General features: G+C 35.3%; 2 protein-coding genes across 7 annotated transcripts in view; both read right to left on the reverse strand.

Annotated features, from left to right (window-relative positions):
- nin (ninein (GSK3B interacting protein)) overlaps window positions 1-3,288 on the reverse strand; it is a 41,827-nt gene extending 38,539 nt beyond the window's left edge. For all 5 annotated transcript variants that reach the window (XM_087279611.1, XM_087279610.1, XM_087279612.1 and 2 more), the window contains exon 1: window positions 3,103-3,288. The gene's annotated coding sequence lies outside the window, so the exon portion shown is untranslated. The remainder of the gene's footprint in view (window positions 1-3,102) is intronic.
- Window positions 3,289-4,434: 1,146 nt separating this feature from the next.
- Window positions 4,435-20,969, reverse strand: pygl (phosphorylase, glycogen, liver). 2 transcript variants are annotated; one of them, NM_001423690.1, is given in 20 exon segments: window positions 4,435-4,778; window positions 6,405-6,471; window positions 6,560-6,694; window positions 6,800-7,007; window positions 7,106-7,247; window positions 9,575-9,633; window positions 9,836-9,983; window positions 10,136-10,237; window positions 10,320-10,434; window positions 11,635-11,798; window positions 12,155-12,301; window positions 14,423-14,515; window positions 14,864-15,001; window positions 15,207-15,289; window positions 16,284-16,395; window positions 16,485-16,619; window positions 19,028-19,131; window positions 19,251-19,329; window positions 19,408-19,509; window positions 20,699-20,969. In NM_001423690.1, coding segments are annotated over 20 exon segments (2,565 nt in total). In that variant the 5' UTR covers window positions 20,942-20,969; the 3' UTR covers window positions 4,435-4,589.
- Window positions 20,970-21,907: the final 938 nt, after the last annotated feature.

Here is a 21,907-nt window from a genome sequence, read left to right on the forward strand (position 1 = left end):
CGCGATGGACGATGACATCTTCTTTGTAGGTGGTGGTGAATTAATCATACATTCCAGCAGTCAGCGGGTGCTTTGAGCACAAAACCCCAGAGAGCAGTGCACGGCGGACAGTTTATCAAGGATGTACCGCTGGATCATTCTGAATTAATTATTTGTAGCCTACCGTTTCAACTACCTAACCAGCATGGTCTTTTTTTAACTCATAACCAAATCATAAATGAATAGATAAGGTTACACACAAATTACCTCCTGTCAATCACCTTTTCCGCAGGTCTCTGGCTTTGACAAACTTTGTTGGTAAAAAAGGTGGACAACAAAAAGGAATCAACCAACTGTATCTGAGATTTTCACTAAAATTAATTAGTACAAGTGTAAATGTGAATGATTGAAGCAGTGTACTGATGGTGTGACACGTTACCTGATAGATTCCAAAGACAGAAAAGTCATTAGATAGGGACAAGATTAAGTAAATACCATGTTAAACGACTATAGTGAGACACGATCCAGGGGTGCATCCTTGATAAACTGTCCGCCATGCATTGCTCTCTGGGGTTTTGTGCTCAAAGCACCCGCTGACTGCTGGAGCTTAGATGCGCGCATAAGCTGCAGCATGACAGAGTGCGAGTGTGTGTGTGGTCACATGATGTGCGTTTTCAGTGGTATAGTGTGCACGGAGATCTTTTCAGAATTGCTAGGTGAAACGCCAGTGTGGATGTAAATAATTTTCGTTCTAAATTTCCATTTTAAAATAAGATGTATTGGGGTGTTCTCACACTATGCCATCTAAAGCATGCCCAGGCCCGAATCGTTTGAGAAGTGGGAGTGCTCTGAATCAGGCTCAGGCACAGTTCAGTTGGCCGGCCCTGGTCTGGCGGGAAGAGGTGTGCCAGAGCGCAGTTCACTTGGACTTTGGCATGGTACGCTTTAGTGTGAGTGCAAATCGCGCACCTGAACCCGAAACTGAAGACGAGACGTGACTTAAGGGACTGTTTGATATGGATTTATAAGTCATTCTTACAGTTTAATGAACACAAAATGTTGTAGATTATTAAAGACGCAAACCCATCACTGCACGACCGCTATACCTTTAGCAAACCTCATAAATCATGCAGCACGAGGACGGTGAACAGAAGCATATGAATTTTTCTCCTTTGGTGCAGGGAGAACCATCCAACCATTTTGTACAAAATACAATGATGGATTCATGACGATGCATTCTTCACAAATTGTATTGCAGCATGCTATATACTGTCCAGCTTTTATATTAACATGGAAATAATGCAAAAGTTCAGAATATAGTAGATGTCCAGCTGAAATTACAATCACGGTTCTAAAATACTTTTTACAATATAATATTAATAATTTGTCTCAAATCTGCTTTGTAGACAACACAAACTGATTCTGATAACAACAGGTCCGCTATAGGGCTCCTAATTTATACACACACATGTACTAATTAATGTACATGTACTAATTAAAACACTTATGAGCATACAAAATGGGATTATATTTTACAATTATTACCAATTTCCTACTGACAAACAGGTAAAAGTTGGTCGTTTGAAGTATAGTGGCATGTAGTACAGTGCTCAGCATAATTGAGTACACCCTATTTTGAAAATGAATATTTTTATCCATTTCTCATTGAATATAGGCAATGTATTTTGGTGCATTTGAACAAAACAGATTTATTAAACAGATATATTTATTGAAATAATATTAAAGTCACCAAACATTAGAAATTAAAAGATAATACAATTAAATTCAAGCGAAATCTTCCAAAAATAAAAACTACAACATTTCAACTAAATTTTTCATTGTTTTGCTTCTGTTGATTTTTCCTCTTTTTTAAAAATTTGTATTTAATATTTTTCTATAACATAGAAATTTGGCTGTACTAGTTTTTGACCTTTAATACAAGTTATTTTATTAAATAAGCCCCAGATTTGGCTTCAGTACGGACTAATGTATATGCATAAATATAATATTGTATAGCTTCCTAACAAAAACATAAATATAAAAGAAAGATTTGTGAGGAGTGTACCAACATGTTGGGCACTGTATAAAGACAATTAATAAATCTTTGAGGCTCTATTGCAATCTTTATGCATCTTCATCATATTATCCTAATGAGTTTTAGCATTCTAATTATGCCAGACAAATGGTTTTAAATTTTTCTTCAGGCAATTGAAACAATATTTATGTAAAACATGGAGAAATGTTTGAGACTATATTTTTGCATAGGACATGGTTTTGATGCATGCATATTATCCCATTTATTGCTTTAAAAATAGCTATATTTGCTCAGCAAACACACTAAAAGCATCATTCGCATTTCAGTTATTCAGTAAAAACACAGTAAAACGTTACAGAAATCAGATTTCAGCATTATACAACAAGTGTCCAGCAGAAAGACACAGACACAAAGACAGACAATGACACACACACACACACACACACACACACACACACACACACACACACACACACACACAGATCGTCAGAGGCACATTTAAATAAACAGATGGTTTGACTCAGACATTCATTCCATCACTTTGGAGACTTATTCTCTTTATATATAATAAATCAGATTTTTTTTTTAAAATAAAAAAGCCATTATAAATCAAAACCCACAACCTGTTGAGAACCAAAGCAACTTCCCTCAGCAGCATAAAGCTGCAGTTCTGCAATCTCAGATGATCGAGGTCATCGGTCCATAACACTGACTCTTAGCAACATAAAACACACACACACACACACACACACACACACACACACACACAGCAACATTAAACACAAACCCTCAATTAAACACGCGAAATACTCACTAATGGGAGTCAGTGCTTCACAACATAAGCTAAACTTTGTGTATACACATTTTCTTCCACGTTGTTTAGTGTTGAAAATAACAAACAATCTTTACATGGAGAAAAAGCAAACTTCTGAACTTCCACATTGTCACTCACGAATGAATCACGACACAAACTCAACTCAAACAGTAAACAGGACTCGTGAGTGTTAATGAAATACCGCTTTAAACTATTAAAAGTGCGATTTGTGTTGAGTGTGATAAAGTCAAAAGTTAAAATCATCATAACCTACCGGCGGGGTCACAGATGCGCGCGCTCGCTCTCCGTTATTCGGCTATAAGTCCATTAGCTTGCTTCAGAGCTCGTGCACAAACTCGACCGCTCTGTGTGCGTTTGTACCACAGCCGGAGCTAAAGCTGTGAATGTGCCTTTCTGAGCTGAGGAGGAGGACTGCTCGGGTCAGTCTGCTACATTGTCTGTTATAAATGGGCCGGTCAGGGAGATTTTGAAAGGCCCTGCAGGAGGAAGAGGAGGAGACGAGTAGAGACACCGCGCTCAGCAGCGCCTGTTGTAGGAAAGTGGTAGAACTACACACACCTGTTGAGCTACTCGAGCTGGTGGGGTCTCCGGTCCCTTTCTTCTTTCTCATTGTTGAATTCAGGACATATTTATAGGCTAATAAGGACTGCAACACTGTCGAAGCAACATAACGTAACATTACAACTTATACTACAGTTTAATCGTAAGTTATAGGAATAGGAATATTAGAGGTAGGTCATTTATATATGATCATCAGGCCTAGATTCATTTGATCAAATCCAGTGACAATGACAGTTTATTGAGAACTATTAAAAAACAAACCAAGTTGACCATTGTGCTTCACACAAACTAAAAACAATACAATTCATAGACAAAATCTAGTTTAAATTTGTTTTTACAAAGAATAAAAGACATAAAAAATTACCTGCTCAAAAGCAAAATATGAAAGAAAATCCATTAATCAATTTTAACATTCATTTATTTACAAAAGTCTTTAGTAATGCTGATATTGTGTTGACAAAAAAGTCGTTGCTTAGTCAAATATGTTTTATATTTAATGCAATGTAGTTTAACATTGTTTACTGTCACTTCTAATCAATGGATGTTGAATTCCAGAACAACCTTGTTTCCAATTACTGTGCTAAAATGTTTGATTGTTAGCATCTATTTATATTTATTTATTAGCCAGATGCATTGATGTTTTTGGTCCTTTTGAACAGAACCCTCTACTGCTGTTTCTCACCCTTGTTCTATTTTCTATTATTAAGGGGCTGACATTTTATTTTCTTCTTACGATTTATTTTCTTAAACAGTTGTTTCTTTACATTTAAAAGGGTCCTGACTTGGTTTAACACATTTAGAAGGCTAATTTCTTTCATTTCTTCTTCTACAGATATTTGTTTTCTAAAAAAAATATATATATATATCAAGACGACTTGAAAATTATTGATATTTTTTGTTAAAAAGTATGTGTTTGAGTGTAATTGTGTTTTTTTGTTTTATTCTGTGAAGGTCTGATAACATTTCTTATTTCACAACATTGGCTGATACTATATAAATAAATTAAACATTAAAGAAAGACTTGTTTTAAACATTTGAAGACAACACATTTATTCAGGCGTTTTGCAGTACAATTCATTCATTTAAAGAGTACTGCATGAAAAATTGAAACAAATTGATAGTGAGATTTATTTATTTAGCGTTATAACTACTGTTGGAGGTGATCTGATGATCTTGTCTTCAGGTCTTGCGCAGGGAGCGTGCAGTTTCCTCTAGAGCTTCACGAGGTTCGCCTGGTGGAGGAATCTTCAGGTCAGTGGGCTCCACACCCCAGATCTCAGTGGCGTACTCTGTAATAGTGCGGTCGCTGGAGAACTTTCCAGATGCGGCGATGTTCTTAATCACCACCCGAGTCCACTCTCTCTGATCCTGTCCAACACAGATAAACACCACTGCAATTGACTCATCATCACTGAATTATTTGTTTCAAGAGACTCAACAGAAATAATTATATCTTAATGAGTGAGGCATTTAATAATTTAACATTCAATTATCAGAGTTTTTTGGGTGCATTCACTTTCAGAAATCTATGAGATATGTTCATTTATGTTCCAAATATCAACAGATTTCATATGGGCTTGCAGAGCCATGTGCATGCACGAGAGTCTACTAAATTATGATTTGATTTTTCATTTTCAGTTAGTTAAACTATGCTTGAACTGATTTTCATTTCAATTTTTTATTTTGATTAGTTAAAACTATCCTTAAACTCACTGGCAAAATGTTTTGAAAGTTCATTGTTTCATAGACAAAAATTAATGAATGGAAACAAAAATAGTGTGTGAAAAGGTAGAAAAACTAAATCCAAACCAATTCTCTATCTCTCTATCCATCATCCGTCCATCCTTCTATCTAACCATCAACCTTATCCATCTATACTTATCCATCTATACTTCTATTCATCTATCATCCATCTATACTTATATCCATCTATACTTCTTTCCATCTAACCATCCATCCATCCATCCATCCATCCATCCATCCATTCTTATATCCATCCATCTATACACTTCTATACATCCATCCATCCATCCATCCATCCATCCAACCATATTTCTATCCATCCATCCATCCATCCATCCATCCATCCATCCATCCATCCCTCTATCCATCCATCCATACTTCTATCCATCCATTTATACTTCTATCCATCCATCCATCCACCCATCCATCCATCTAAACTTCTATTTATCCATCTATACTACTATCCATCCATTCATCCATCCATCCATCCATCCATCCATCCTTCTATGAATCCATCCATCCATCCAATTTATACTGCTATCCATCCATCAATACTTCTATCCATCCATCCATCCATCCTTCTATACATCTATACTTCCACCCATCCATCCATCTAAACTTCTATTTATCCATCTATACTACTATCCATCCATCCTTCTATGAATCCATCCATCCATCCAATTTATACTGCTATCCATCCATCAATACTTCTATCCATCCATCCATCCATCTAAACTTCTATTTATCCATCTATGTTACTATCTATCCATCCATCCATCCATCCATCCATACTTCTATCCATCCATCTATACTTCTATCCATCCATCAATCTATCCATCTATACTTCCACCCATTCATCCATTTATACTTCTATCCAGCCATAGAAAATTATGATTTTTATTTAGACTTTTAATTTTGATTAATTAAAACAGTCCTTAAATTAGCAAAATACTTTTGAAAGTACAAATCAAATTAATAGAAATATTGTGAAAAAGGTAGACAAACCAAATCCAGAATATCCCATTTTTTATTTTCTAGATATTTATATCATAACTTATTATCAGTATGATAAAACAACCATTTTGCCCAGTTTGACAAGGTCCAGACTACCAATTTAAAACTAAAGGTTTTAAAGCTTCACAAAACAGGCATTTACAAAACTAATGCTAATTAAATTAATGCTGAATCTTTCAATCATTAATATCTGGTGTATATGATTGTACTGTAAATAATGTGTGATGTACTGTTCACCTTATACAGAGCGCTGACTCGGTCTTGACACTTCACATAAGACTCATAATCAGCAAAAACTTTAAACCTGAAGTAAAGTTTTATAGAGATAAGAGATTGCATTACAGTATGTAGGAATTTAAAAGAAACCATGCGTGTATGCATATCCGCATTACCGATCGTGATGGAACAGCATGTTGATGATGTCGCTGAACATCTCAGGCTGTTTCGGTGAAAAATAGCCACTTTTAATCTGATTAATGGCTCGTTTCAGCTCCGGAAGATTCTCATAATATTGCAGTGCATTATAGCTGCGTGCACACATACACACACACACACACACAGATGATTAATGTCTTCCCACAAGCAAAAAGACTGACATGTACTCAGCATTAATTTCCTGTCTCATTCTCTACCCTTTTTTATCCAGCTCTGCCACATCATCCACCCTCATGCCAAAGATGAAGAGGTTTTCCTCTCCGGCTTCTTCTGCCATTTCCACATTGGCACCATCCATTGTGCCAATAGTGAGCGCTCCATTCAGCATGAATTTCATGTTTCCGGTTCCAGACGCCTCTGTACCCGCAGTGGAGATCTGCTCCGACAGGTCTGTGGCTGGGATCACTGCACATAAAAACACAGACAAAATGGACATTTCTGTATATAAACCACACTAAAAATTATCATATTCAGGCTTTTTGGGATATCAGATTCAGCATTACCTTTCTCTGCCAGTGACACTCTGTAGTTCTCCAGAAAAATGACCTTCAGTTTACGTCCAATCACAGGATCATTATTGACCACATCAGCGACTGAAGTAATCAGTTTAATGATCATCTTTGCCATGTGATATCCAGGAGCAGCCTGCATGAACACACATACTGTAATAAATCATACCATTCAAAAGGTAAATGGGCTGGGTGAGATGTCCAAAAATTTATTTGGCAGGGGTGCATTTCTTGGCCAGAAGGGATTGATTTTTCCACTTATTTTGTGGCCATTTGCCCAGTATGTTAGTCAATGATATCTATAAGCTAGTGTGCTTTAAAACAGTGAAAAAAGCATTTAGAAGATATAAAACACATATAAACCTCTAAAGCTTGTAGTTTGTACTTTCACGTAAATAGATTTTTTTACAACACCTTATACTTCAGTTTCTCATCAAATCTTGACCAATCAAATGCTCTCTAGTATCCGACATGCCCCACCCCCTTCAAGACGCTTCTTATTTGATGCACTTGAACTTGAACCACTCGCTCTGGCTAAAAACAAAATGCTGTTGGCTGGTTTTTAAAGAAGGAGGAGCTACTAGATGCCCCGCCCACTCTTCATGTTTCAGTTAAGATTACAAAAAACACTTGGGGGAAAAAAAAAAAAAAAAAAAAAAGCGCAATTCAAAGCACTTCATGGGTCCTTTAAAACTAGTAATGCTCTTGTCTGGGCAATATTTGACAATTTTTACCAGGCAAGACTCCCTACTTTGAATCACTCACAGCCAGTGGTGTAAAGTAACTAATTACAAGTACTCAAATTACTGTAATTTCTCAGGAATAGTAATTTACTGAGTAGTTTTAAAAATGTGTACTTTTACTCTTACTTGATTACATTTTTAGTGCTGTATCTGTACTTTTACTCCACTACTTTCCTTCAACCTGCAGTCACTACTTGATTTTTTTCTTGTCTATGGGGATTAGAAAAATCAGTCCTGTGATTCCTGTTCTATCAAATCGCACATGGAAGGAATTTCACATCATAATTACCTAATTGAAGACATGGGTGATTTATAAATGCAGCAAACTGTTTGGAAGCATTAAAAGTGTCCAAGAAGATGTCCAAAATCAATATCAGAATTTGAAGTCAATAGGATGTTGGTTTAAGATGTTGGCTCGACATTGGATTCTGGTCACTTTCTAACACAACCTAAAATCAACCATATATCAACGTTATTTAATGTTGTTATTAGACATAAAAATAATGTTATCCTTTGATGCTGGCTAGACATTGAATTTTGGTCACTTGACACCACAACCTAAATCCAACCTAATATTAACATCCTATGACGTTGTGTCTGCTGGACAATAACTACATACACTACAGAATGTTATTACGTTTACACACATCCACAAATTACAAGTAAACGCATCAGCTTTTCACAGCATAATACTCACTACTCACTACTCATGAGTACTTTTAAAAGGGCTACTTTTTACTCATACTTTGAGTAATATTTGCAAGAGATACTTTTACTCTTCTTGCACTACATTTTTAGGCAAGTAATGGTACTTTTACTTGAGTATAATTTTTCAGTACTCTTTCCACCACTGCTCACAGCCTTAGTCAAAGGGAGCATGCAAGAAATCATGTGTTCATTTGAATGACACGGGCATATCTAATAGCTCATAGTAACATGCGTTAGCTATCTACTCAGAAATATTTTTGAGCATATTTAAAAGTTGGTTGATCGTCATCACCACCCTGGTAAAGCATACGGTGTCCTCAAGATCACAGAGTAATGAATGCTATTTCAACTGTCACTGAGTTACTATGGTTGCTCCTAATGTTCAAAGGCAGTGCATTTATTTTGAAGTGTGATCAAAATTGACTAACTACCCATGCATTTTATTGCACACCTTCCAACAAATCAGAATCAAGAACCGCAACAAACCATGATATCAATCAGTGTTTTTTAACCGTGTTCCTGGGGGACCACCAGCTTTGCATATTTATATTATTTATTTTTAGCATTCTCAAAAACAAGAAATAAGTAGCCAATCTGTCATAGCATCTGACAGGGCAAACTGCTCAATAGTGTCTGGATGCAACGTCTCGGACTTGCAATGGTGTGTGCAGCTCAGATTGCAACTGCACCAGGTCTCCATCCAGACCCCCTCAAACAGCTTCAAATTATATGCATTAACTATATCTTATAAGTAATTTTAAAGCCATTATATAGCACGACTCAGGGTTTTAGGTCAAATTTGATTATGTACTTTCCACACAACAGCTTACTCTGTGTCCTCAGCTAATTTATAGACTGATATCAAACTATCTAAACCGTTTAGTCTCACACAAATCCCAACGTTTATTATATTTATCGATATATTGTAAAATCTTGAAATCCCAGATCAGTCATACTTTAACAGTATTGTGCATTTATTGCAAATAAGTGCATGTGGGCGTGTTTGTTTTACCTTGCCTCCAATGATCACAGTCCGGGGTATAAATGGTTTAGTAGGATGGCTCTTGATGCCTGTGTGTCAAATAGTTGAAACATTTTCCATTTATTACTTTGTGTTTGACAGAAGAAAAACCCCCCAGAAAGAATAAATACAGTAAATGTTAACAATTCCCATTTCATGCGTCTCCACATGGAAAAACGTATTTAGAAACAACAACAACATACTTCAGCATAAAAACGCAAGTGTGTGTTTATGTTTGTGTAGCATACATACGGTTGTACATGGTGATGACGTGGAGGCAGTTGAGCAGCTGCCGTTTGTATTCGTGGATTCTTTTAACATGGACATCAAACATGGAGGCAGGATTTATGTCCACTTTGTAGATCTTCTCTAAATAATGTGCAAACTTCAGCTTGTTGTCCTGTTCATACAAAGAAATGAATTAATGCAAAATGAATTAATATCTTTGAAAAAAATACTTGGAAAAAAAAAGTATACCAATTAATTTAAGGTACTAATATGCATAATTTGCAAATAAAAAAAGGGGTAAGCCATTCAAAAACAATTTATAACCTGTTTGACTTTGGCTACATCTCGGATGAAGGCTTCGTCATCAACCAGATCATTAAGCTTCTGCAGCTGAGTCAGATCTTTCACATACTCCTCACCGATAGCCTACAAACAAACACAAAATTGCTAAAAGAAATCTGTTATGAAGAGAAAAAAAAAGTATGCATGTGTGCGAGTGTGTTTGGACCTCGGCAATTAGATCAGCAAGTCCTGGGTTACAGAGAAGCAGCCAGCGTCGTGGTGTGATGCCATTGGTTTTATTCTGAAATTTCTCCGGTTCCAGCTCACTGAAATCCTGGAACCTAAACGATTAAAGTCAAGTTCACTTTAAAAGGCAAAAGCACCGTTTTTACATCTACCTGCAAATGTTTTTTTTTTTTAAATAAGAGTGTTCAAAACTTTTCGGTAATGTTAGTTTGCGTAATACATGCCTGAAAGAATCAAAGCTATGTTTTTATTTGAATTGCATCTAATTTATTAATAAAACGTATTAAAGTTTGTGTTATGTAGAATATAGTGTATATTCTATTATAGTGTTGATCTAATATAGTGTTGACTAATATAGTGTTGATCTACAGTATACTCTGATTTCAGAAGTCACTGTAGGTATGCATATAGTTTAGTATACACTATGCATCTAATGTTAATTTACTTTAAGGCTACATATAGAAACAAACATCTATTTTACAAGAAAAGTATCTTGTGAACTCTTATGATGCGTTTCTTTGCTCTGCCAGTTTCAGACTGTTAAATGTTTATTTTCCCTCACAGACTGATTTTAGTGTATTCACAATGGTATGAACCGTTAAATGGGTGGTCAAATGTATATTTATATTATCAATAATTTTTTTATTATTAATATTATTATTTAAGAAACAGATCAGAGCAAACTCTCTCACTATTTAAAGTGCTGAACCCCCATATATTTTGTTTTAATTTCCTTCACGGGAGATCAAGTGTTATTAGGAAAGTCAATCTCCCCAAATCCTACTGTAATTTGCACCCTACTCTGTGTAAAAATTTTTTTAAATCTGGATGTCATCCAATGCCATGGAAGAATAGTGTGCAAACGAATGCACATTTTATTAAATAATACTTAAATTGCATATTTAAAGTTACATAACATTTAGATAATTTGTAGTGCTAAAAATATTTGCAATTTTAATTGCAATCAATCAGCTGGGGATGCATGGTGATAAATTAGTTAATTTTTAGTTAGTTATAGAGTTTATTGTCATATCTAAGACGCATTTTTATAACGTATACATTCATAACAATAAAAAAAAAAGATATCAACAACAATAAATATTTCATAGTACAAGAAAAATCTAAAAAGTTTAAGATTTGCTTTTAATAAAAATTCTAAAATTAAGAATTCGCATTTTAAAAAGCTTTCTCAGAGCTTTAAAAATAGAGCATTTCACAAGTATTTTACCTGGTGTGTCTTGCCTCAAGAAAGTAATCATCAGTAAGATATTATTATGCGAGAGAATGAGTCTTACACGTCTCTCTTGATGATGTCAGAGTGAATCTTTGCTACTCCATTGACTTTGTGTGAGCCCACAATGCAGAGATGGGCCATGTTCACTCGCTTCCCTCCTCCTTCCTCGATCAGAGACATCCTGCGGATTCGGTCCATATCCTCTGGAAACAGAGATGCTATATGCTACACACACAGACAAGAAAATACACATTCAAACACTCAGGCAAACACAAAAAACATGCATACAATATTGGGGTCTACTAGGTTTTCTAGTGTACAGTATGTGGATTTATGTACACTTTGGGGTCAAAGTAAACTAAACCTGATAAATATGGGTAATTAAGGGGTGCTCTTTGGACATGGAATTCATAAAGAAACAACAGAAGTCTAAGGCACATGAAAATTGAAAAAATTAAAATCCATTATTAACATGGCTATTATTTAAGAAAAAATAAATAAAAAAACAGCACTTTTGTAAAACTAAAGCTGACAGTGGGAACTTTATAGCTGCTTTAAGTTGGACAAGTAAGTGTACTCACATTCAGGTGTATTAGGTTGATCTTGTATATGATCTGCAGGTGTCGCGGTAAGAGTTTCTCCATCAGATCAACTGGCCAGCGTTCCAGAGCCTCTGGCAGAACCGTGTGGTTTGTGTAAGCAAACGTTCGCTTGGTGATATCCCAGGCCTAGACACTCACACAGAGCAACTTATTTTCAGGAATCATGTCACCTTTACAAAGCTAACATACTGTTAAAAATCTGCATCATTCAATTAAACAAAATAGATTTCATTTATACCCATACAGTACTCATTTTAAGCTTGAATAACTTTATTAAAAATAAATAATAAATAAATGTAAAAATTGCCTAGTAAAAAAACAGGCTACTGCTTTTTACAGTGATCCAGTTTGGTTTCAGTTTTGCTTTGCAGACTTTGTCAGTAATTTGTTTTGTGCATTTCCTATGTTTCCTTGGATGTTTGTTTGTTTGTTATTATGGTTACTCGTTGCTTGACCAATTTGCAAGTTTTGGTAACCGAAAGTGTGTTTTTACAACCAAAATATTTCAATTTGACTTATGCTGAGGGGCTGCTGAGTTATGTTCTATTCTACATTAATTTTAATATTCGATTCATGTGTTTTGTCATTTATTTATTTTATAATCTTTTCAGTTTTCCATTAATGTAATATAATTTTTGATCAGCTTAATGAAATTGTATTTCTGCTAGCTGCCATTAGGCATGGAATGATAATCAGTTTCAAGGCTTACCGCGGTTTGAAAAAATCAGTTTTAAAATCTCAAATTTTCTGTTATACAGTTCCTACGATATGTGTACACGTTTTTATAACCATTTTATTTTTATTTACTAGTCAGCCCACGATTCAGCAAAGATATCCAAAGATGCATTTTTGAGATGCAAAGAAATCTGTGTTTTTCCCAAACGAAGTCAATGAAACTCAATGATTTATTTGAATTATTTAGCCTGACATGTTTACAGTTCTAAAATACTTTCAATGTTTCTTAAAAATATATTGTGTTCAATAGAGAGAAAAATATGTTTTTTTTTACCCAGACATTTAAAAATAACTTATTTTAGAGCAGTGATTACAATACTGTGAAACCATAAAACCGTGATATTTTCATCCAAGGTTATCATACCTTCAGAATCCGGCCCATGCCTAGCTACCATGGAAAAGTCCTAGCTTCTAATATTTCAATTTATCAATTTTGTTTCAGGGTGATGCTGTGGCACAGTGGGTAGCACGTTCGCCTCACAGCAAGAAGGTTGCTGGTTTGAGCCTCGGCTGGGTCAGTTTGCATTTCTGTGGAGTTTGCATGTTCTCCCCGTTCGCATGGGTTTCCCCCACAAGTCCAAAGACATGTCCTACAGATGAATTGGGTATGCTAAAATTGACCTTAGTGTATGAGTGTGTGTGTGTGTAAATGAGTGTGTATGTGTTCCCAGTGATGTGTTGCAGCTCAAAGGGCAGCCACTGCGTAAAGCATATGCTGGATAAGTTGGCGGTTCGTTCCGCTGTGGCGAACACAGATTAATAAAGGGACTAAGCCAAAAAGAAAATGAATAAAAGAATGAATGAATTTAGTTTCAATTCAAGAGTTCACACTTAGATATTGCTCGATATTAATAGCAGGTTTGGAGAGGCTGTACCGGGAGAAAACCCTGAGCTTGGAGATAATTGAGCCCAGGTTAATGAGCATGGAAGGGGGTACGAGATCAGGTAGCTCTCGAGAGCTTCCCCTGGTAAAGGAGGAAAGGGGGAGATGCGGTGGATGGGGGATTCTTCAAAAACAAAGATAAGGGTATAAGGCAAGACGGGCTATTTATTGTGAGTTTGGAATCTGATTGGTTTATTAATGATTGCTGATGAGAGACCAGCCACGATCAATCATATCACATGCTCCTCTCGAAATTAGTTTGTGAAACTTTACTTAATCATCTTTACAGATTTTAGGTTTAGTTTACAATAACAGCAGTACATTGATTTATTCAGTGATACTACAGTAACTGTAAAGTGAAATTAATATATTTTTATTAAACTGATGATTTAATTAATTATAATAAAAATGCCTACATTTCTATTAATGAACATTTTTTCATTAGTTTAATAAACGTTATAGATTTGATTAAGAGTGATACTTCTGGATCTTTTAACTTTTTTTGTGAGTGTTTTTAAGATAAACTAACATTTAAAATGCATGATGAACAGACTTGTATGCGTGTTGCATCATTGTGTTGTCACAGGAATATGTAAATGAGTATTTGATGAACTATTCATAAATCTTACTGTGTCCCAGTCAAGCTTCTCAATGTCCACAAATATCCGCATCAACTCAGGAATGGCCATAGCGGGATGAGTATCATTCAGCTGGATGGCAACCTAACACGCACACGCACACGCACACGCACACGCACACGCACACGCACACACACACGCACACACACACGCGCACACACACGCGCACACACACACACACACACACACACACACACACACACACACACACACACACACACACACACACACACACACACACACACACACACACACACACACACACACACACACACACACACACACACACACACACACCTTTAGAGTTCATCACATTATGCGGAGCACTAATGTAGTGACTGGCGTGGGTAAGAAGTGCATGTAGAATTAAATATATGCTCTGAAGTGTCAAATGGTTGCATTGAGTCTAGAGAATGTGCATTAAAGTCAGACCTTATCAGGGAAGCTGTCGAATGACAACGGTCCAGAAGTGTTTCTCTTCGAGGTCTTGAAGCGTCGAATCACATCTTGTAAAGTTGCTGCCACCACGAAATATTCCTGCTTCAAACGCAGCTCCTTTCCCTCAAAAAACTACAAATCACAGAAAGTGTAGAGTCAAAAAACTACAAATGGATGCAAAAAAATCTACAAATGAATGCCATAGAGTATGTTCAAGGTTAAAGTCAACTGGATTATTAAAATCTTCAAGCACACAATAACTAATAGACATTTATGCAGTTTAATTACATAAAAGGCATTTAAACCTCAAAGGCAAGACATAAAAAAAGGAACTTACATTGTCATTTGGATAAAGCACACGGGAAATGTTTTCTGCTAAGTTACGGTCCAAAACTGCCTGAATGTAATCACCCACATTAACTGTAAATAAATAGAGTTTATAAAGAATTTATAAATACATTTAAAAAAAATATAATTTAGTATAAATAACAGTAGCAACAACTAATTTTTCTGGAATAACTAAAATCAGAAAATAAATAAATACATAAAGGCTTGATTTTATTTATGCACGCAGCTCAAACCCTTTTTATTTAATTCTTATTTTATATACTATTTTATGTTATTATCTTGATGAATACTTATTAAATCCTAATTAAAATATTGTTGTTACTGTAAATAAAACAATAATGAAATAATGCTAACTAATATTTATAATTGTAGTTTTGTATTATATTAAATAATATTTTATTCATTTAATTTTAAATAAAAATATTAAAACTAACAAATAAAAATGATAGAATTAAAGGTCGATCTGCATTCTCTAAATATGCTCCACATGTATTGAATGCGCTTCAAGATATACTTCATATGAAATTCATATCATCTATCACTATATTTAAAAATATTTTAAAGACTGTCAATTTAGAACAGTGTGTGTTTTAACAATTGATTATTTATACTATTTGTGTGTGTCTAGGTGTTGTGACATGTATTTTTTACTGTCCTATGCTGCCTAAATTATTAAAATTAAATTAAATTAAAACTACAGACATATACTACTAAAATGACAAAACAACAAATTTAAATAAAAAACAATATTCACAAATAATTATTTTATATTTTATAAATAATTCTTTTCCTATTCGATCAATTATTACAAATTTTAAGTAACATTGAATTAAACTATATTGAAGACTGAAACTGTATTTTCTTATAAAACCTAATCCAGATATTTATCTCTTGCTAATTTCATCATTAATTTAAAAAAACTAATTTCAAAGATTAAATCGTTCTGTATTTTGCATCAAGGACATCAAATAAAATTAACTAAAATCCTTCTGGACACAATGCATAAAAGCATCTGCCATAAGAATGCATGAAAACATAATTGTAACCATTTGAGTAGAAGACTCACAGTCTCTGAGGTTGAAGTCATTTGGTGCGCGGGCAGACCACAGGCGCATGGTGTTCACTGTATTGTTCATGTAACCTGGAATTGGCGTGTCATATGGCATGGCCAAAACCACCTACACCCCAAACATGCATTACAAAGCTGAACAGAGTAACATGATGCAATCTAGTGAGTGTGTATTTGTTTGTACAACCACACTGATACCTGTGTGTCGACCCATTTTGGCTCCTTTCCCTCCTCTTCTTCCACACGACCATAGAAATGCACAGGCAGCATGAACTCAGGACGGGCCTTTTCCCATGGGTTACCATACCTTAACCAGTCATCCGCCTCTTCAACCTAACAGACAAGTCACATGTTAACTTTAAAATCATGCGTAACAGTTTCTGGGTCCATCTAAAAATATTGTTCAGATTTTGTTTTTCCAAGACATTTGTCAGGTATTTAGACAGCTCATATGTGTGGCACTAGCTTACCACTGCTGAAAAATCCAGCTTAAACCAGCCTAGGATGGTTGGCTGGTTTTAGCTGGTCGACCAGCCTGGTTTTAGAGGGTTTTGGCCACTTTCAGGCTGGTTTCCAGGCCTGGTCTTAACTGGTCAGGCTGGAAAGTGACCAGCTAAATCCAGCTTGACCATCCTGGTTTAAGCTGGACATAGCTGGTTTTGGCTGGGCTCCCAGCCTGGCTAGGCTGGTCAAGCTGGTTTTAACTGATCATCTCCCACCCTGTCCAGCTAAAACCAGACTGGAAATGGCTGGAAACCAGCCTGGAAGTAGCCAAAACCCCTCTTAAACCAGGCTGGTTATCCTAGGCTGGTTTAAGCTGGATTTTTCAGCAGGGACATATCTCTTCAAAAGATTTTTGTCTTGTTTCGATTTGAATTTTAACTGTTGTAAACAGTTCGTACACACAAAACACACTAAATATAACGATAAAGACATTTTTCTGAAAATCATTCTGATTGTAAAACAACAGCAGAGTTCAGACTAAAGCTATACCAATACAGACGTAGAGACGTAGCCTAGTGGTCAGCGTGCCGACATATATCGCAATTGTGCTATGGCTGTCCCAAGTTCGAATCCTGATTTGCGTACATTTGTATTGCCCCCTTTGAAAATGCTGGGGAAAATAATTTGTGTGGTTTTTATTCCACTACACTGTCTGCGATTGCTAAATTCCCAGATTTATTAGATAGATTACACAAGCTGGATTCACTGGTCAGATGAACTAGAAGCATTGCACATCTGCTGGTTACTGGGGGTAATCCATCAGTTAAAAATAAACTAATAGTTATAGTTTGCTTCTGTGGACATAAATATAGTTATCATGGTGTAATATTTATCATCCTTAGTGTGAACGGCCCTTCAAATACAAATTAAATCAAAACGGACCACATGATTTTGTTAGCTCACAATTGTTTGCCTTTGTAATCCTAAAATAAAACCTAAGAAAGGACTTGCTGCTTGTTTTCAGTTAAATTTTGAGATTATGTCTGTCTAACTTCAATGGGATCTCAATAACTGAAAGCTACACCTTCACTACAAGTTACGTCCCTTTAGGTTATGTCCCTGTCTTGCAATCTTCATAAAGATAGACTTGGAGTAAATATTCGGGTTCTCTATTAACTGCGTGCATCACAATACAAACAAACTAAATAAATGGTCACAGTTCATGTGGACTTTAAGTTGGGAAGTTACTCAAATCCTTCGTTGTAGCCAAATTAAACTTAAATATGAACAAAACCTGCATGAAACAAACTTCTTTGAGAAAATAATTGCACACCTAGGAATGTAAGCTGTGACACTACTGAAAGTCATGATCATCATGTTACTTGTATACATGCCTTAACTCAAATGTTCTGACAGGGACTCATATGTTTAAAATCATTAGAATATGTGTGTCTAAAACGTTGAAGACAGAAGTGAACATCATGATTTGGTAAAAGATTCATATACTGTGTGATATAACTAAACAGTGGTCATAAATGGCTATTGAGTTTTCTTAATTCACACGAAAATTGGACAAGTGGATAATGATAGAAGAGGACACTCGAGAACACGGTACTCAAATCTGGGGCAGGTGAAAGTTCAAGTGTGTGTATTTTTAAAATGAGCATTTCTGCTACACAAACAGAGCATTATCACTGTGCTTCTGCAAATAAATTGAGCCGAGTTTTCTTATCAAGCTACAAGCTTGCTGGCACAAGATCCCCATTGGTGCAGTATTATCAGCTGTGTGACGAGCTCACACGCACCAGGCCACTGACCACAAACGGAATGGACTCCTGGCCCATATGCATTGATTTTTATGCAGACACTGCAAACTAGGTCACATATATGTAAATGCAATATGAATCACGTAAAACTCAAGTAACTCAAAAATTTATAATAACATATAATAATAATAAATATATAGGGGAGCTAATAATTCAACTGTATTTGTGCTAATATATTTTAAAATCTCTATTATCAATAAATTTAAGCAATTTGTTGCATTATGGGATATGCTTTAATTATAATTATAATATATAATATAATATATAATAAGATATTAATTCTGATAATTATAATTAATATAAAATTTTATGTAACAAAGTATTTAAATATATTTCATCTCTTTTTTTTGTGTATTCTTAAATAAATATTTGTGGCATATGGGTCAGAATTACTCTAAATATCAGTATCAGGTCACCAACGTTTACAAATATTCAGGAAACTTGGCTAATTCGGTCAGCCATCTTATTCACCTGCCAGCCATCTTTAATCTTCTGGTTGAATATTCCATATTCATATCGTATCCCATATCCATAGGCTGCCAGACCCAGAGTCGCCATTGAGTCTAGAAAACATGCTGTGAATCACACACACACACACACACACACACACACACACACACACACACATAAATAAATTTCAATATAACTTGTATCATGATATTATGGTGTATTTCAGAGAGAGAGAAAGTGAGACCTGCTAATCTGCCCAGGCCTCCATTGCCTAATCCAGCATCTTCTTCCATCTCCTCCAGATCCTCCATGTCCAAGCCCAGCTGGAAGGAGAACAAGAGGATTACAGACTGATAGGCAAACAGACGCACAGACAAATGAGTGTTTTTGTGTTCCCTGACCTGATAGATGGCCTCATCACAGGCATTCTGCAGACCCAGATTGATCATGGTGTTCTGTAGCGTGCGACCCATGTAGAACTCCAGTGAGAGGTAATAAACACGCTGAAGCACACAGAGGAGGAAAAACAACTTTTTTATGAGAAATGGAGATTTACAGGATTGTACATAGTAGATTGTCTACATTTAGTTTAAATAAATGCCACTGTGCTTTCTAAATATTTAATCATTCATTGCAATTTTTTTTTATTTATCTTTTGGAGAATTTTTCAATTGATCAGAGAAACATATATTGTAAAATAAGTAAAATCAATTATTGTAAATCATACATTGCACAGATGTAGTTTTTTTTCTCAAGTTAAATCATTTGTATTATACGGTTTAAAACTTGACTTATTTTGTGCAAAAAAAGAGACTAATTAACTCCATTATTTTAAATTGACAAAATGTCAAATTGTATGTTTTATTAAAAACATTACTTTTGTTATTAATTTTTAAAACAATGGTTTTATTATTTTGTTACTTTTTGCATTATTTAAACTTTTCCCAGGAATGAAAAAAAAAAAATAAAAAAAAAAATAAATCACAGTATAAAACAATCACAGTAAACATTCAAAATAAATGTTTTAATAAATTTCACATTTCCTTAATATTTTCAGGTTTTCATGACTTGTTATGGATCACAGAAGGGAACTTACTTTGCATCTAAAACTTTAGTAATGCATGATGGTTTTTCCATTTTATAGTGGTTCCATTTGTTGTAAAACGTACATTTTTAGACGTTTTTAAATAGCACTAATGTTCAAAACTTTTCTGGGAATGAAATAACAAAACAAATCAAATAAAATGTTCATGTTCGGATATATCCAAGACATTCATAACTTAATTTTGATTACAAACAACTGGAACTAATACTTTTTTGCATTCATAAACCTGCCTATTATGTATGATGGTGATTTTTTATGGTAATATTCTTTCTCTTAAAAGCTCAATTAGTTATATATACACATTAAAAGTTTTAATATTGCATAAATTTTCAGTACTTCTCCAGTGCTGGAAATCACAATATATAGCATTTAAATAAATGACTACAAAACTACAGTACATGTGAATATTGGACGTGTATGTGCATATTGCGTGTTTATGTGATATTAACAACATGCTTTAGAACAGTTTAAGATCACTTGCATGATTCAATTATGGTCAACATATTTCAATTAAAGGACACGGTTATAAAGTGATAAAAAGTAAATAGATCTACAGCATAAGTGACTGACTAATTCTCTGTCTTCACCTTCGGGTCAGCTTCATAGCAGAACTGCTGTGTGCGGATCCAGCGACCCACCAGGTGATCGCGCACCGTGTGCGACAGCGCGAAATAATAATCCCGCGGCGTCGCGACGTTCCGGTCCTTGACGAGCGTGAAGTGCAGGTGCCGGTTGAAACCTTTCTTCAGCTCGGCCACATTCTCCACACCGACGATCCCCCTGATGCTGATCTGCTTGCGCTTCTCCTGGTCTGTGAGAGGAGTCGCCATCCTGAACAGCAGCAGACACACAAAGGGGTAACTCCGGCCTCACAAAACATATTTATAGGAGGAACAAAGGGAGGGACAAAAGCTCTCTGTCTCTAATTGGACTTGCTGAACTTTTCTAACTGTGGTACACGACGCTAAGTCCACAATTTTATCCAGACCTCTTAAAGGGATAGTTCACCCTCAAATTAAAATGTTAATGGAAGAAATCGTTCTGTTGAGCAAAAAAGATGATATTTTGAAGCTATAAACATTTAAACCTTGACATCCATAGTGGGATAAACAAATACTATGAAAGTCAATGGTTGCAAGTTTCCTGTATATTTTTTAAAACCGGTTTTGAACAAGTTAAGGGTGAGTAAATTACAGAATTTTCAGTTTTGGTAGAACTACCCCTTTAAACGGTTCAAAAGAGAAAATTCTGTCATCGTTTACTCAAACTCTACTTGTTTTAAACATGTTTGAATTTCTTTTTGTTGTTAAAACAACATCACTTGAAATTAGAGGACACTGCATGAAACTAGTTGATCTTTTTAAAATGTTGCTGGTAGCTACTGTATTGCAGATGGACAACATGGATTATAAGATTTTATTTTTGATACAAATGGACACCAGATGGTGGTTCGATTTTTTTAATTTGTGTGTGAACTATGCCTTTAAAGTATCAAAAATATATGCAGGTACATAAGCCAGTCACCCCATAAGCTTAAAAAATTCTAATATTTAAGTTTTGCAGGTGTGACACTACCTGATAAGCCCATAAAGCGTAATAAACATGAAGACAAACCAGTCAAAAAAAACCCAAACCTAATGGTTTTACCTTGTAACCAAACGATGGACAGGACGAAATGAGGGCTTAAATACCATGAGGTGTAATTGAAGGAACAACAAACAGGTGCTTGCTAATTAGGGACCAATGAAACTAACAAGGAGCAAATGAAACACGGTTACAGCAAATGCGGGAACAGG

Source organism: Danio rerio, chromosome 13 (assembly GCF_052040795.2).
Source record: "Danio rerio strain M-AB ecotype USA chromosome 13, GRCz13ab, whole genome shotgun sequence".
Classification (NCBI taxonomy): Eukaryota; Metazoa; Chordata; class Actinopteri; order Cypriniformes; family Danionidae; genus Danio; species Danio rerio.

Coding starts and splice junctions, on each gene's coding strand:
- pygl (XM_087277854.1), bottom strand. CDS start 20,941: ATGGCGACTCCTCTCACAGACCAGGAGAAGCGCAAGCAGATCAGCATC. Junction 19,132..19,250: donor AGGCCTGGGCAGATTAGCAG/GTCTCACTTTCT, acceptor TGTGATTCACAG/CATGTTTTCTAGACTCAATG. Junction 9,634..9,835: donor CGTCATCACCATGTACAACC/GTATGTATGCTA, acceptor TTTGACACACAG/GCATCAAGAGCCATCCTACT.